Source organism: Phalacrocorax carbo, chromosome 5 (assembly GCF_963921805.1).
Source record: "Phalacrocorax carbo chromosome 5, bPhaCar2.1, whole genome shotgun sequence".
NCBI classification, from domain to species: domain Eukaryota; kingdom Metazoa; phylum Chordata; class Aves; order Suliformes; family Phalacrocoracidae; genus Phalacrocorax; species Phalacrocorax carbo.
Window position 1 is genome coordinate 19,615,489 of NC_087517.1, and position 15,410 is coordinate 19,630,898.

A 15,410-nucleotide genomic window follows, 5' to 3' on the forward strand; every position below is an offset into this window, starting at 1 on the left:
CCTACATAAATATATATATAAAATACACCATGTAAGAAGGGTTGTATTTTAAGGGTTATGATGTCATCTCAAACAGAACTTGAGCTTCACTAGTTGTTTAAATCATTACACATATATGGGGGAAAAAAATCTATTTTGATACAGTTCTTTAAAAAGAAAAGAAATTTTTTTCCTGATAAAATGATTAGGTTTTCTTTAAATTACACAATGGTTCAGTTAAGTAAGTTCTGTGTGGGTTTTTAATGTATCTTATTTTAAAAGCTTTGTAAACAAACAGCTGCTCACAATTGGGATATTATGTTATTAGGTTGCATAATTTGCTAGGAACAGAGAATATTGGAGGACTGTATAATCTTTGAAAGTCAGTCATTTAAGAAAGACAGCTTACACAGATTTTCTAGTATACATTTATGTAAACTTAGATGGGTTCATTAGATTTTGACAATAATTCTTTTTTAAAAAAGTTAACATTCCGACACATGACTGTCTTCCATATTTTAATTTCTTTACACACAAGAATGCTACAATAATACTAAAGTTTAGAGATGTTTTTTAAATGTGCCTGATAATTTTGCAATATTTGGAGATTAATTACTTATTCTCAATTCCGAAACTGAAGAAGTGCGTGAGTATGGTTCTCATCCAGAAATGATCTTATTGTTCTATGCCGATGCCCACAAATGCCCACATCAATTGAGTAATAGTGTGTGGGGATGTGTATTTTCAGAACACTACGCAGGCTTAACATTCAGTTTTTCAGAACATTTGAACATAGCATTGTGCATTTTTTCATTTTTGATGGGTATAAATATGCTAATTTTCTTGCAGTCAACACAACTATTCAAAGACTGTGTTAGATCATGCTTGAATCTTTACAGGATTAGAGCACACATTTGTACAAAGATCTGAAAACAAATTGCAATGTACCAGAGCTAAGATTAAAATATTGGCCTTAGTGAGATGCATAGTAAATTCCACATATTGTGCATTGTCCTTAAAGCTCACAGCTGTCACAGTTACTCTTCAGATTCTGGGTAGAAATTTACTTCCTAAACTGACCCTCAACTTACCTGAGTGATAGTATGGACTAATAAAATCTTATTGATGGAAATTCAGTCATTTGCGAAATCTTGTTAGAATGGAAAATTTAGGAGCATTACTGGCCTGTGTTCCCTAACTCACAATCGTCTTAAATAGACCTGCAGTGAATTAAATCCTTCAGAGATGTGTTTCAGTCATTTCTCTCATGGCCTCCTTTGTATTTCAGGACCCCAAACGTCATTTAGAAGAGCATGTGGATGTGCTGATGACCTCAAACATTGTCCAGTGTTTAGCTGCTATGTTGGATACAGTTGTATTTAAATAACTGATTTACTGTTTGTGATGCTTTCTGTGTATATTTGTTTATTGTTTCTAATACTCATAAAACAGAGACTGTTGAGGCCCTGTTTGTTTAAACAGAGACATCCGATTTCATTCGCAATGTAAGTGCAGCACTATAACACCTTTCAGTCTCTAATTGTGCAGTTGCTTCTGTTTCTTTATGTCAGGGTCTTTACAGATGCCAGAGCATTCAAGAACACAACATGGGCAAAAATGTATTACTTTTTCATTTAATATTTGGGGGGAAAATCAGTAGTACATATATATTTTGATTGTTGCAACATAATAAAAATACATTTACAAACCTGTCTTTAAGTTCTGGAAGGCCTTTTTTGAGAAAGGACAACGGGAATTAACAGTGTAGGAAAAGTGTTGGTAAAGGTTTATTTCTACCCGCTGTAAAACTACTGAGATGTTAATTGCTAGGACGGCAAAAATTCTCTAATGGAATTTGGCTGTCATTGATTACCAGATACTCTCACTGAGATTTTAAAAAAAAAAGTGTAGTAGCACTGAATTCTGAGGATGTACAAAAACCAAAATGCTGAAAATTCCCCTGCCGGCTCGCTTTCAATATTATTCAAGCCCTAATATCCACAGAAGACAATTGACCTTAAGAAAATGCATTCAGTTATGCTGATAACTGAATCACACAACTCTCACAAGTGGTGTCATAAATAGCAGTATTCTGAGAATAAACATTAAAGTGATAGAGGCTGTTCTAGGTTATACGAACCCTCCCTCCTGCGAAAGAACGTATACGAGTTGTCCATGTATATAAATTACGGAAAGAGTCCCAACTGGAACATGACGTTTAAAACCATTTCCACTGACTAGAGAGGGGAAACACGGGAAGGCAGGCGGGTTGGCTGCTTGGTTTGAAGCAGGCAAAGCCAAATAACTGGGCTTGGGGAGTGACTTTGGGTTTTGGGCAGGGGGCTGGTTGGGGTGTTTTGTTAAGGATTGGGTGGTACTTTGGCTGATTTGATTCTTTTCTTCTGGGCAGAAGTGTTCTCTTTCCGTGTCACAATATTTTGTTTATGGGATTTAAAAAAAAAAACAACAATTGTGGCAGGCAAATATTTTTAAACCAGATACATCTTTCTGTGTTGAAGATGATTTTTTGGAAATTATTTTACTTTTTCCTTGTATAGTAAATTAATAGTCTGTAAAATTGTCTTATTTTCTACTTTGTGCCCAGTAATTTTCTATTTCCTTCTTTATTACCATTCAAAGGTTTTTCTTTTCTTTGGAATTTCTTATTTAGGCCTTTTAATTTACTATTTCAGAATAACACTCTTTCAAAATATATTTAGCCTGCGTTTACTTCAGAGGGAAACAGGCAGATTTTTGCAGCTGCCCTCCTTATGGCCCTCCCTCTGCCCCCACAGTAGGCAGTAGAGTATCAGACTGGGAAAATGGAGACACACCAAACCATGTTTGCCTGCACATAGTTAAATGGAAGTGCTTTCTGGCGATTTGCACTAAAAACCTGCGTATCGTCGAGGAAGGTTGTATTTCAGCCTTGCCCTGGACCGGTGCGTGCGTACACTGCTGCACCCCAGGGGCAGATGGGGCAGGAGCTGGTCGGGGGACCTGCCCCGTGGCTCGTCTGCCGGCGGGGCTCTGCATCCCTGCCGCTATCTACTCCCACACGCACGTGTAACACCACGAGGGAGACGTAGTTTGGCAGGTCGTGGGTAACATGGCACTGCAGAACAGCAGAAAAGCTATTGCGGTGCTGCAGTGTATACACGTGTGAAAGGCCTGTGTAAGCAGGGAGACAAACCAGTGAGTCTTGCACATTTGAAATTAATTTTGACAAATGTACCTCTTGCAGAGGGTAGCTGAAGGGAGTCTGTTGGAGATGCAGATCTCCTGTAGCAGGAGCCTGTGCTGTGGTACCCAGCTTTCTATCCGCTCCTCAGTGTGACTTGGAGGCACAATTTTCCATTTACTAAGATGTTTCATGAATAATCAAAAGGCTGTTTTTCAGGGCATCCTTCCTCATTTTTGCCCAGTGCTTTAGGAGCTACACAGAGGATTTGGAAGAACATGTGCATGCAGTAACCTGAAAAGCAGCAGCCCATATACCATCTTGGAGGAAGAAAGAGGTTTTCAAGCAGCCACCTTCTGAGCCTCCAGCCGCAATGGAGCAGACCTTCATTAGCAGCTTGACCCCTCGTCACCTGTCAGCACGAAGGACGGGCATATTGTATTAGCAAACCTCTCTCCTTCTTTCTGTGACGATTCTGTAACACCACCTGCCATTGCATATCCCCCTATTATACCAGTTTAGGAGTTGTGCACTGAAGATTTTTGGCATATATTAGCACTTCCATGTGATTGGCAGTGTACCACTGAATTCATTGCAGCTCTGCATCGATATGGGTGTAGCTCCATAATTCAGGGCAGCGTTTCCCAGGGTTTATCTGTGTTTCGACCCATCTCCTGCCTGCATCCATCCGTTACCTTTTGTGTCGGTTCCAAGCGGGGAAAGGGAAGGACGCGTGCACTGGTGAAACGACGGTCAGAAACATTAGTTAGAACTGATACTAATAAAAGTATTTTCTTAGCACTAGAAGGAGAAGGTGTAGTATGGAAAGTTGCATGCGCTGTACCACCCAACTGCGAGTAAATCAGTGAACCGCTTGCTTTTTGCTTCATAAATTATTTTATTAGGATAATTTCCTTGCAGAGAGTGTGTGTATGGTAGCTTCTGTGAAACACTAAATAACCGAACGAGCTCACGGTTAAGCAACAGAAAAACTAAACGGCCGTGGGATTTGAGGGCGTTGAAATATGCGTTTTTGACAAGTCATCCTGGCTTTAGCGTTCTCTGGATTTGAGTTTGCAAAGTTTCAGCCTGGCTTCAGATGGTTATATGCTGGTCTTGGTTTTATTATGCGATGATCCAGGCTGTGTTAATGATCAGTGGAATTCGAAGCCGGCTGCTGCTGTCGGCTAGAAAGACGCGATCTGTAAAATACCTGAAGTCCAAACCGCTAAGGGAGAAAATACTCGGAAAATGAAGGAAGAGAGCTCCTCCCCGGGCAAAAAACCGGTGCTTTTAAAAACTCGCAGGCTTGCCAGGAAGGGAAATGGAGGCCGATGCCGGGCAGAGGCGGGGGCGCCAAGCGACCCCCCGGTACTCTCCCGGCGCACTTCCATGCCCCGGAGGGCCCCGCTCCCGAGCAGCCCGGGGCGCCCCGGGACCCGCCGGCCGCAGGAGGGCGGGACCCGCCCGCCGCCCCCCGCCGCCGGTGCGCAGCCCGGGGCCGCCGTTCTCCCCCGGCAGCGGGGCCGGGGCCTGGCGGGCAGGGGGTGCCGGCGGCCCCGGCTGCAGCACCGCCCGCCCGGGGCTTCCCCGCGCCCCCGGCACCTGCCCTCAGGCCAGGTCAGCGGCTCCCGGCCGACCCGCCGCGAGGGGCCTCTCCCCTCCGGGGCCGCCCGTGGGGCCGAGTCCCGGGGGGAACACAGGCGGCGGGCAGAAGGAAACCCGGAGCCGGGCGGGGAGATGGCTGCCTTCCGCGCGTTCTGCTGACGGTCTCCGGCATTGCGGCTCCCAGATAAAATATTTATTTACTAAAGAACGCGTAAACATCGCTGCAAAGACATCAGGGCGCTTCGGCTGCGGGGCTTATGATTATTTCAGAACTTAAAAGAGGCGACACACGGCCGCTGCCAGCGGGGACGGAGCGGGTATTTTCCCCCGCGAAGCAGGCACGGGTGGGGAGGGGGGGTCGCTCACGGGAGCTGGGGGAGAGGGGCTGCGCCCGCCGAAAGGGGGACGAGGGCCGCCCAGCCCAGCCGGCGCTGCCCCCGCCGCGGGCCCCGGAGGAGCCCCCGGCGCCCCGTCCCCTCCCCGGCACGCAAAGGCGGGGGACACGCGCGCAAGATTTGGGGAATCGCAGGGGTCTGGGTTTATTTTCCAGCCGTAGTAAAAAAAAAAAAAAAAAATATGCTGGAAAGGTCACATAATAATGAGCTTTTACAGCAAACACACTCTTCCCTTCCCCCTTCGCCTTCCTTCTATCTCACAATAAAATCATCTCCTTCAATTTGCCGTGATCGTCGCGACCAGGAGCCAGGTGATTATCCTAATTAATGTCTATCTAATTAAATTACTGTCAGCGGTTAACCAATGGCAGAAGCCGTTTCATCCTCTCCACAAGCAGCAAGATCAAAAGTGAGTCTTTCCTGATTGCTGCATAGTGTCAATTGGCCAATCTCTTCTCCCAGGGAAGGGAAGGGGAAGAAAAAAAAAAAAAAGTAAATCAAACGTTTGGGAAGCATTTGGTGGATGAAGTGCTTTCTGTCTAGTGAGGGTCCCAGGATGTCTAGCTTCTGATACTAAGGAGCCCTTTCAGATCCAGGGACTGAAGGGTTATTACTGTGGTGCTAGAGCTATGCAGCTGGAGCATTGTCTTTCTCCCTCTATCATGCTCTCCAAGAAATTTCTCAATGTGAGCAGCAGTTACCCACATGCAGGCGGATCTGAGCTTGCCTTGCATGATCATCCCATTATCTCGACCACTGACAACCTGGAGAGAAGTTCACCTTTGAAAAAAATTACCAGGGGGATGACGAATCAGTCAGATACAGACAATTTTCCTGACTCCAAGGACACACCAGGGGACGTCCAGAGAAATAAACTCTCTCCCGTCTTGGACGGGGTCTCTGAGCTTCGTCACAGTTTCGATGGATCTGCTGCAGATCGCTATCTGCTCTCTCAGTCCAGCCAGCCCCAGTCTGCTGCCTCTGCTCCTAGTACCATGTTCCCTTACCCCAGCCAGCATGGACCTGCTCACCCAGCCTTCTCCATCGCCAGCCCCAGCCGCTACATGGCTCACCATCCTGTGATCACCAACGGAGCTTATAATAGCCTCCTGTCCAACTCTTCTCCGCAAGGCTACCCCACGGCGGGCTACCCGTACCCCCAGCAGTACGGCCATTCCTACCAAGGGGCACCTTTCTACCAGTTCTCCTCCACCCAGCCGGGGCTAGTTCCTGGCAAGGCTCAGGTCTACCTGTGCAACAGGCCACTCTGGCTGAAATTCCACCGGCACCAGACGGAGATGATCATCACCAAGCAGGGGAGGTAAGGCACCGCGCGGACCCTGCCCGGGGGTCGGGGCTGAGCCGCCGGGCTCCGCCGGGGGAGCCGCCCGCAGCCTCCGCCGCCGCGGGGGAGCCGCCGGGAGCGCCGGTGCCCGCCGGTACCCGCCCGCCTGCGGCGCGGTGCCGGTACCCGTGCCCGCCGGGGCTGCCCTCCCCGCCGCTCCGCAGGTCCCCGCTGCCCTCCGCCCTTCCCCGCGGAAAGCTCGACGTTTCGGGGAGGGAGTTTCTTCTGGTTTTTTGTCTCCCGGTCGCTACCGGGAGCCGCGAGGATAATAAAGCACAAGGGGCTGGTTCCTCGCGTGTGCCTCTCGCTGCCGGTGTCTTGCTTTCCTTCTTCCCCTTTTTTTTTTTTCTCCTTTCCTTTTTTATAGGCGCATGTTCCCTTTCCTAAGTTTTAATATTTCTGGTCTCGACCCCACGGCTCACTACAATATTTTTGTGGATGTAATTTTGGCGGATCCCAACCACTGGAGATTTCAGGGAGGCAAATGGGTTCCTTGCGGCAAGGCGGACACCAATGTACAAGGCAAGTTCCTCCAATTAACACTTTTCCCGACACATATGTAGGTGAGAATGATTAATTAAAGTCTTTGTGGACTGGCTCTGGCGACTTTTTCATCGAGAATGGGCCAGTGATGCTTAAAAAAAAAAATAATAAAAAAAAAAAAAACAAAAACGAGAAGGGCGGAGAAGGCAGTAAAAGGTGTTCGGAAAACGCTGCTTTAATCCTTCTCTGGTGAAATGAAGGGAGTTTCGGCAGTAAAATACCGTTAACTTTAACAGGGTCCTCGACCGCGTGTGCCGCCGCAGTGGCAGAAGCGGGGTACAGGCGAGAACTGTGATGTGGCTGTGTTTTTTGTTGTTTTGCTTAGGAAACCGGGTGTACATGCACCCCGACTCCCCCAACACGGGAGCCCACTGGATGCGCCAGGAAATCTCCTTTGGGAAACTAAAACTCACAAACAATAAAGGAGCATCAAACAACAACGGGCAGGTCAGTGGGGAAGGGCGGACGCTCTGCCAGCCTTATTTTTCTCGCTTCAGGCAAAATCCTGCCGTTCCCGAAAGGACGCGGGCTTTTTGGGTGTTGGTGGTTATTTCTTTTTTTTTTTTTTTTTTTTTTGTGTGTGTGTGTATTTTGTGGGGTTTTTTTGATCCTGTGGTTAGGTGAAGATAAAAGGGGGTGATGGGGGAAAAGCCCTCCCGTGTATTTCGCCACGGGCCTCCTCGACCCCGAGGGCGCTGCCCGGCGGGGTCCCGCCGGCCTCGGGTATCGCTCTCCCCGTCCTTCTCGCTCTAATTTCCTCCTCTTCCCGCCGCCCCCTCCCTCCTTTTCCTCTGCCTGACAGATGGTGGTTTTGCAGTCCCTCCACAAGTACCAACCCCGCTTGCATGTGGTGGAGGTGAACGAAGACGGGACGGAGGACACCAACCAGCCGGGCAGGGTGCAGACCTTCACCTTCCCCGAGACCCAGTTCATAGCCGTCACCGCCTACCAGAACACCGATGTAAAGAGCTCCCCGCTTTATCCCGTCCGCGGTCGCCGCGCTCCCCGCAGGGCCCCCCGCCACCGCCGGCCCGCCCCGCAGCCCTCCTTCCCCCGGGTCCCGCTTCGTGCCGTCCTGCCCCGGCCGAGGCTGGCGAGCCCCCCGCGCCGGTGCCCCGGAGCCCGGCAGCGGCCCTGCCCTCCCGGCCAGGCCGGGCGGGAGTCCCGCCGGCGGCCCGGAGCCTGGCGCTTCGCCGCCGCCTTCCTCTTCCAGTCGGGAACAGCGCGGTTAAGCTGGTAGCTCAGGCTTTAAGTCTGCAAAGATCAATTAACAACCTCATTGATCGCGCCGGGGGTGACGGAGCAACCTCCTCAAATTAAAATCTCGTTAATGCTTGGCTGCGTTTCGGAGTGGTCCGGCTTCGCTACCGGCTGGTGCCCCCTGTTCCAAATGACATATGTTCAGTCCACATTCTTGCTTTCATTATTTTGCTCGATGCAAATGTAAACTCTTAGCTACCGCTCCGCGGAACGTTCTGCCTAATCTCGGGATTTAAATGTATTCATACCCGTGCTGCAGGCATACTGACACGTCTCACAACGGGGGGTTAAATATTGAATTTTATCGTACTTTTTACAATAAAGTGAACCTTAAAATTGGACCGTCATATCTACAAGCATGCCAAAGCTTTATTTTTTCGCGTTTCAAAGGCAAATTGGTCGACTAGAGTAAAGCTTGATCCTTTTACAAATGCGTTGGCTGCAGTAGGGTGTATTTTTCTGGCTTTCACAAGGTGCGTTCTGGTCCTTTCTGTCCCCAGATCACGCAGCTGAAAATAGACCACAACCCTTTCGCAAAAGGCTTCCGAGACAATTACGACACGTAAGTAAACCGGAATTTTTAATTACCCTTCTCTTGGCTGCAGACACATGCCAAAGGGGGAAGGCATTAGGACGCGGGCTGCCTTCATGTCACCCCGCAATGTGTAAAGCCAGGCGTTTCCAGAGCCCCCCGGGAGGCAGGGAGGCACCCCGAGCTGCCCCGGCGGGGCCGCGGGCGGAGGGGCTGTGCCCGCGGCGGCGCTCCGCGCAGACCTGCGCAGCCTGCGCCCGGGGCCGCGCTGCCCGCGCCTCGCCTTGGCACTCGCGCCGGTTTTGTTGCCGGTTTTTCCTGGCACATGTCTTTGCGCCCCTTCCCAAGTTCCCGTTTCACCTGCGCGCAAGGGCTCCCGCAGCAGCACCCGCGCAACCCTGGCTCGGTCCCCGAGCAACCCGCCGGCTTCGAATCATCCCGGGTCCCGCAGAGCCCCTGTCCGAAGGAAAATGTCTTCGCCTCGTTTTGTTCTTCGCTGGGGTTAGATTTTTCCACCCCCCGTCTTCCTTCTGGGTGGAGCCAAGTTTTAATCGCCGTTTGTCCCCGTGCTGCCTCGGCCCCGCCGCCCGTGGCCCCCCGGGGGAGCTGCGGCTGGTGCCGCCCCCAGTGCGGCTCCCGGGGGGCACCAGACCCCGACCCCCGGCCCAGCAGGCGCCGAGGGCTGCGGCTGGCCCCGGCCTGGGGCACGGCCCGCCCGGCGTCCCCCCCGCCCAGCCGGGGCCGGGCCCGCGGGAGGCGGCGGCACCGGGCGGCCGGCGGGCCCCGGGGGGGCGGGAGGGGGCCTTTAGAGCTCACCCGCCCCACTGCGAGCTCAGGGTCTGGGGGACGGGGCTCCGGCTTTGAGAGGGGAAACCCCCTCCCTGCCCCCTAAATTGCGGCGGGGAGCGGTGGCCCTCGGAGCGCTTAAGTGCGCGCTTATCTTCCCCGCTTGCTTAAGCCTCTCTCAGCGCCGGCAGCGGTTCCGCACCCCCCAGCAGCGGGGTTTGAGCCCGCAGGTGGAAACGACGCCGAGGCCTGAAGTCGTGCGAGAGGGGGCCGGGGCGGAGGGGAAGGGCGGCAGCTGGGCCTGCCCCGGGAGCTCTGCGAGGAAGATGCCCGGCCTTTAGAAAGGCTGCGTGGCCTTCGACCCCAGCCGCAAAGTGCTTTTCTCTTTTTAATGGGGAAAAAAACTTTATAGGGCGTCATCTGAAGCTTCCCCTCCCCCCGTCTCCTTTCAATGTTGTCTAGCACGTTGAATTTGTTTAAGGGCCAAGTTTATTTTGGATAAGAAATTCCAGGAGGCGTGGAGGGTTAATTAAAGCACAGTTTTAGCCTGAATTAAATACAGATAGTAGTTATTCATCCATTAAAGTTTTTATAATCGCAAATTGCAGCCCAGCATGGGAGAATTATATATAGGCCACGCAGGGAACACTGGATGCGTCTGGTTTTACATTTCCTACAGTAGGTGTTTAAAGATTAGCTTAATTTAAACTCGCTGAAATGTTGATGGTTCGTCTGTGACTCCCAATAATAAGTGTTAAACAGCCGATATCATTCCCTAGTCTGCCATTCACGCTGTTCGCGGCAAATGACCGGGCTGCCTGTTGCGCATATGGCGGGGCCGGTCAATGTGTCACCGCGCGGGATTTCGAGCCGTCGGGGCGCCGGGCTGGGACCGGAGCGAGAGATCTCAGCCCTGGCATGAGCGGCCACCCGGTTCCGACAGATTTGGTCTCCGTGGGCCCCCACCCCCGCCTCCTCGCTCGTTAAGGCCCTCAGCGCTCCGGAGGCCGAGCCCGCAGAGGGAGCGCAGGGCCCCGGGCGGGAGCGGCCGCCGTCCCGTCCCGGGCCGCGGCCGGCCGGGTGCCGCACCGCGGAGGGCGCCGGGCGGCCGCGGACACCCAGCTCTCTCCCCTTCTCTTGGGCAGGATCTACACAGGCTGCGACATGGACCGGCTGACGCCTTCCCCCAACGACTCGCCCCGCTCGCAGATCGTGCCCGGGGCCCGCTACGCCATGGCCGGCTCCTTCCTCCAGGACCAGTTCGTGAGTAACTACGCCAAGTCCCGCTTCCACCCCGGGGCAGGAGCCGGCCCGGGGCCCGGCGCCGACCGCAGCGTGCCCCACACCAACGGGCTGCTCTCCCCACAGCAAGCCGAGGACCCGGGGGCGCCCTCGCCGCAGCGCTGGTTCGTCGCCCCCGCCAACAACCGCCTCGACTTCGCCGCCTCCGCCTACGACACGGCCACCGACTTCGCCGGCAACGCCGCCACCCTGCTTTCCTACGCGGCCGCCGGCGTCAAGGCGCTGCCGCTGCAGGCGGCCGGCTGCGCCGGGCGGCCGCTGGGCTACTACGCCGACCCCTCGGGCTGGGGGGCCCGCAGCCCCCCGCAGTACTGCAGCAAGTCGGGCTCCGTCCTCTCCTGCTGGCCCAACAGCGCGGCGGCGGCGCGCATGGCCGCCGGCAACCCCTACCTGGGGGAGGAGGCGGAGAGCCTGGCCCCCGAGCGGTCCCCCTTGCCGGGCGCCGAGGACTCCAAGCCCAAAGATTTGTCCGACTCCAGCTGGATCGAGACGCCGTCATCCATTAAGTCCATCGACTCCACCGATTCTGGGATTTACGAGCAGGCCAAAAGGAGGCGGATCTCCCCCTCGGACACCCCGGTGTCCGAGAGCTCCTCGCCCCTCAAGAGCGAGGTGCTCACCCAGCGGGACTGCGAAAAGACCTGCGCCAAGGACATCGGCTACTACGGCTTCTACTCGCACAGCTAGGCACGGCCCGCCGGCCCCGCCGTCCTTTTGCACAATAACTCCTCCGCGCTAGCGCACTGACCCCCGCCCCCCGCCCCCCATCCGCGCCCCGGCCCGGCCCGGCCCGGCCCGGCCCGCAGCAGGCAGGCAGGCAGAGCCGCGGCTGCCCGCGCCCCGCTCCGCTCCCCGCCCGCCCCGGGGTCGAGGGGCGCCCCGGGGGCACGGGGGGCCCCGCCGCTCCGAACCCCACTGACAAGTAGGATGCTTAGACTCTATCAAACCGTACAGCGCTTCCTTCCTCTCACCATGGATGGATGGATGGATACTGGGGGATAACAGTAATAGTGGGGGAAAAAGAGCCTGTGAGATGCCTGTACATAGTATTTAATTTATTGTAACCTATTACTTTCCTCCTGTTTCCTTCTTATTTGTTTGGGTTTTTTTCTTTTTTTGTTTCGTTAAGTCGCAAAACTTGGATCCTGTTTAAATTTCTTTATCCCGCCCCTCTCTTTGCCCCCCGGCCCCTCCCCAGGTAAACACTCTTTCGAAACGCCTCTGGAAATGAGGAGCGGTCCGTGGCTGTAGCAGCGAGTAATGGGTTTCTCACTTTCTCTGCAATTCCTCGCATGAAATAATTACACCGTGCCCTGGGCTAACACAGCTAAGGAATAGCTGAGCTTTCCCTTCAAAAGAACAGAAATACTCTCGTAGGAAAGTCGATTAAAGTAGCATGACGCCTTCCAAAAGCAAAATTAACTGCCTCTCTATTTTTCTTTAAAAGGAGTAGCTCGACATCAGCAATATTACTATTTTTTGTGGTATTCCTCGCCCTCCCCCCCGCCCCCAAGTGCCAAATCCATTACTGGTCCCTGCAGGTGCCAAATATGCTGACAAACTCTTTTCAAATTTCTTTGCAGTTTTCCCCTCTTTCTTTATATTGCTGTAAATCTTTGTAATGAATAATCTTAAAAAAAAAAAGATATAGACGACTGAATTGTTGGTAACCATAGTGTAGTCCAGTGAAGATGAATTGTGAGTTGTATATTTTACTGCATTTAGTTTTGGAATTGACTTTTTCATAAAGTAGCTAACCGAGATCTGACTTCCTGGGGAATAAAATGCACATCGAAAGTAAGAGCGATCTGTCCTGTGAACCTCTTATTATATTAATGAAGGAGAACTAATATCCCTCCAGGTCTCCCCCCTCCACCCCCCCGCCCCCGCCCCGGCGAAGCAGGATAAGTCTTCGGATTTTGAGTAGCAAACCTATACAATTAACGCATTTTTATACGGGAAAAAAAACACAAACAATTACAAACTGAAATATGCATCAGGCTAAATATTCAGTTTAGATTACACTCGACGGGGACATTTCCTAATAGAAATTCAGGGTCATAAACGTGTGTATATTTTTGACTCTTCTGTAAATCGAATGTTGTGATTTTTATATTTGTTCTGTTACGTCTGTGGAACTGAATAATTTATACCAGTACATGCTCCATTGAGAAATGTTTCGGTTTTTGCCCGTTTGTATCGTCTGTGTATAACAAGTAAAATAAACCTGGCAAAACGTTATCGCCGTGTCGGGAAGCGCTTCGCCGTTTTACAAGTCCCGCATTCGGCGAGGCCGAGGGCTGGCGGGAGCAGACCACCCCCTCCCGGCCGAGGCTCTCGGGGCGGGGGTCCCACCGCTTCCCCGAGCTGCCCCCCTCGGCCGGCCTGCGCCTTTTTGGGGGGAGCACAGGGGAGGGCGCGTACACCGCCTGGCCAAGCGCGGAGGTTTGCAGTCGGAGCAAGAGGGAGGTGAAACCCCGTCGGGTTTGAGAGGTTTATAATTATCCCTCTCTGAGGCTGAAAAACCCTGACAGCATTTTGCAGGCGGGCGAGGTGCCTCGCGGTGGGCGGTGGGCGCCTTTGCTCCCGGAGCGGGGGCGCTGCCCGCCCGCAGCCTGCCCTCCCCGGGGCGGTGGCTGCGGGCAGGGACCCCACTGGGCCCCGCGGGGGACCCGGCCGGGCGGTTCCCCCCCTCGGCGGAGCGCCGTCCCTACTGCGCGGCCGGCCGCGGGTCCGGGGAAGCCGTGAAGGAGGTCCCGCCCCCCGGCACCTTCTAGGGGTGCTGCCCGCACCCCCGCCTTTAAAAAAACACCTCTCTACAGGCGGTAGGAAAGGCGCTGTCCCCCGGCACCTGCGTGGGCCGGGGCGCCCAGGTGCTTGAGGTAAAAGGCCAGTTTTATGCTTGCTTCCTCGGCGGGGTAAGCGCGGGTTTTGTCCTGTGGTGGTACCGGCAGGGGGGACCCCAGCACCCCAGACGCATGAGCCCTCGCCCCTCCAGGTGCGGGGCCCTACGCCCCCAACGCCTTCGCTGGCTGCCGGGGCGCGCGGGAAGCGGCTGCGGCGGCCCCGCGGCTGCCGTCGGGCTCCCGGTGCTGCCCCCGGGGCGGCGGTGGGGGCTGTGGGGCCGCCCTCGGCCCTAGTGCCGCTAGATCAGGCCGCCCCGCCCGGAGAGGGGCGGTGGGGGGGTACTGCCCCCCCCCGGGAGGGGCAGGCGGGAACCCCCCCGGGGGAGCGCGGGCAGCCGGCGGGGTTCGCCCCCTTCCCCGGGCGGCGGGGCAGTGGCGCCGCCCGCGACCCCCGCGTAAGGCCCGCACCCCTCCGCGCCCCGCGGGTCCCCGGCTGCCCCACTCCGCGGCGTGGGGCTGTCCCGGGCCTTCCCGTACCCGGGGGAGCGGGGCTCCGGGACATGACATGTTGTCGGCCGCCCTTCCACGCTCTCGGCCAGCACAAGCCGCCCCCGCGCCCCGAGGAGGCAAAGCGACCGTCCCGAGGCTCCGGGCGGCCCGAGGGGAGGCGGCCGCCGCCTCCTGCCGCTGCAGCGGCGGGTGCGGGGGCCCGGCCGGGCCGGCACCTCCGGCAGACCGCCTGCCGCAAATCGGCTGCGCGGGGTTTTGTTCCGTGGGGGTTATCCAGCGGGTCTGGAACAAATACGTAACGTGTGACAGGTTTGAACAAAATCCTTTCCTGTGCATGAGTGGTTAATGTTATTCTATAACTATTTCGACAGGATAATTCCGTAACTCTTTCTGCGAGAGAGTGGAAGAGATACGGGCTGCTGAAGTAAAAAAGGCTATTTCCCGTCGGTAGGTCACTTTATTGCTCTTATAATTTCTTGGATTATTATTTTTATCAGAGGTGGACCTGTGTATCTGCTCAACATATGTTTACCGACACATTAAAATGTTTGCGTTCACCGAGGATGGAACATGCAGGTTTTGACCCGGTGTATGTAAATGATAATATACTGGCGGTGCGCTCAGTTTAGTCGAAGCAAAACCCCGTGTATGAATTTGTTAGACCAGCAACTAATTGTATGAATTTTACATGAAGTATAATTTGTATTGTTATTCTAGGCATGCTGAACTGGCTTTTAATTTAATTATTGTCTAAAATAAACTATGCAGTTGCCCTTTCTTTGCTGTACTTGATTTAACACAAAATCAGGCTCCGAAAGAGATGAACTGTAGAAAGTAATTCAAAGTTCTTATTGGAAATACTTTCTATGATGTTGCACATCAATACTATATCAAATGTAATACAGTGATTTACGCTCTGCAGATCTTGCACGAGTACGCTATGCATATTTGATGACACGTTGCATATTTTAACAAGGTTTTTAATGACTGATTGCAATGTTTGCTTAGATATTTTTTAAGAGCTGGATGAGAAGTGGTTGTGGAAAATGTGTGTAATAGAATAGTGATAAGGATGGGAGGGTTTTGATTGACAGTATGAGGAAGCAGATGGATGACTAGGTAG

General features: G+C 53.4%; 2 protein-coding genes across 4 annotated transcripts in view; both read left to right on the forward strand.

The window, feature by feature from the left end:
- Window positions 1–1,691, forward strand: part of PSMD14 (proteasome 26S subunit, non-ATPase 14) — a 48,419-nt gene extending 46,728 nt beyond the window's left edge. For all 3 annotated transcript variants that reach the window (XM_064451457.1, XM_064451459.1, XM_064451460.1), the window contains one exon: window positions 1,268–1,691. In XM_064451457.1, the coding sequence (XP_064307527.1) occupies window positions 1,268–1,366 (99 nt within the window). In that variant the 3' untranslated portion in view covers window positions 1,367–1,691. The remainder of the gene's footprint in view (window positions 1–1,267) is intronic.
- Window positions 1,692–4,900: 3,209 nt separating this feature from the next.
- On the forward strand, window positions 4,901–11,691 carry TBR1 (T-box brain transcription factor 1). Its single transcript, XM_064451461.1, has 6 exons — window positions 4,901–6,484; window positions 6,876–7,030; window positions 7,377–7,498; window positions 7,854–8,012; window positions 8,812–8,873; window positions 10,775–11,691. The coding sequence occupies exons 1-6, from the start codon at window positions 5,793–5,795 to the stop codon at window positions 11,616–11,618; spliced, it is 2,034 nt and encodes a 677-aa protein (XP_064307531.1). The 5' UTR covers window positions 4,901–5,792; the 3' UTR covers window positions 11,619–11,691.
- Window positions 11,692–15,410: the final 3,719 nt, after the last annotated feature.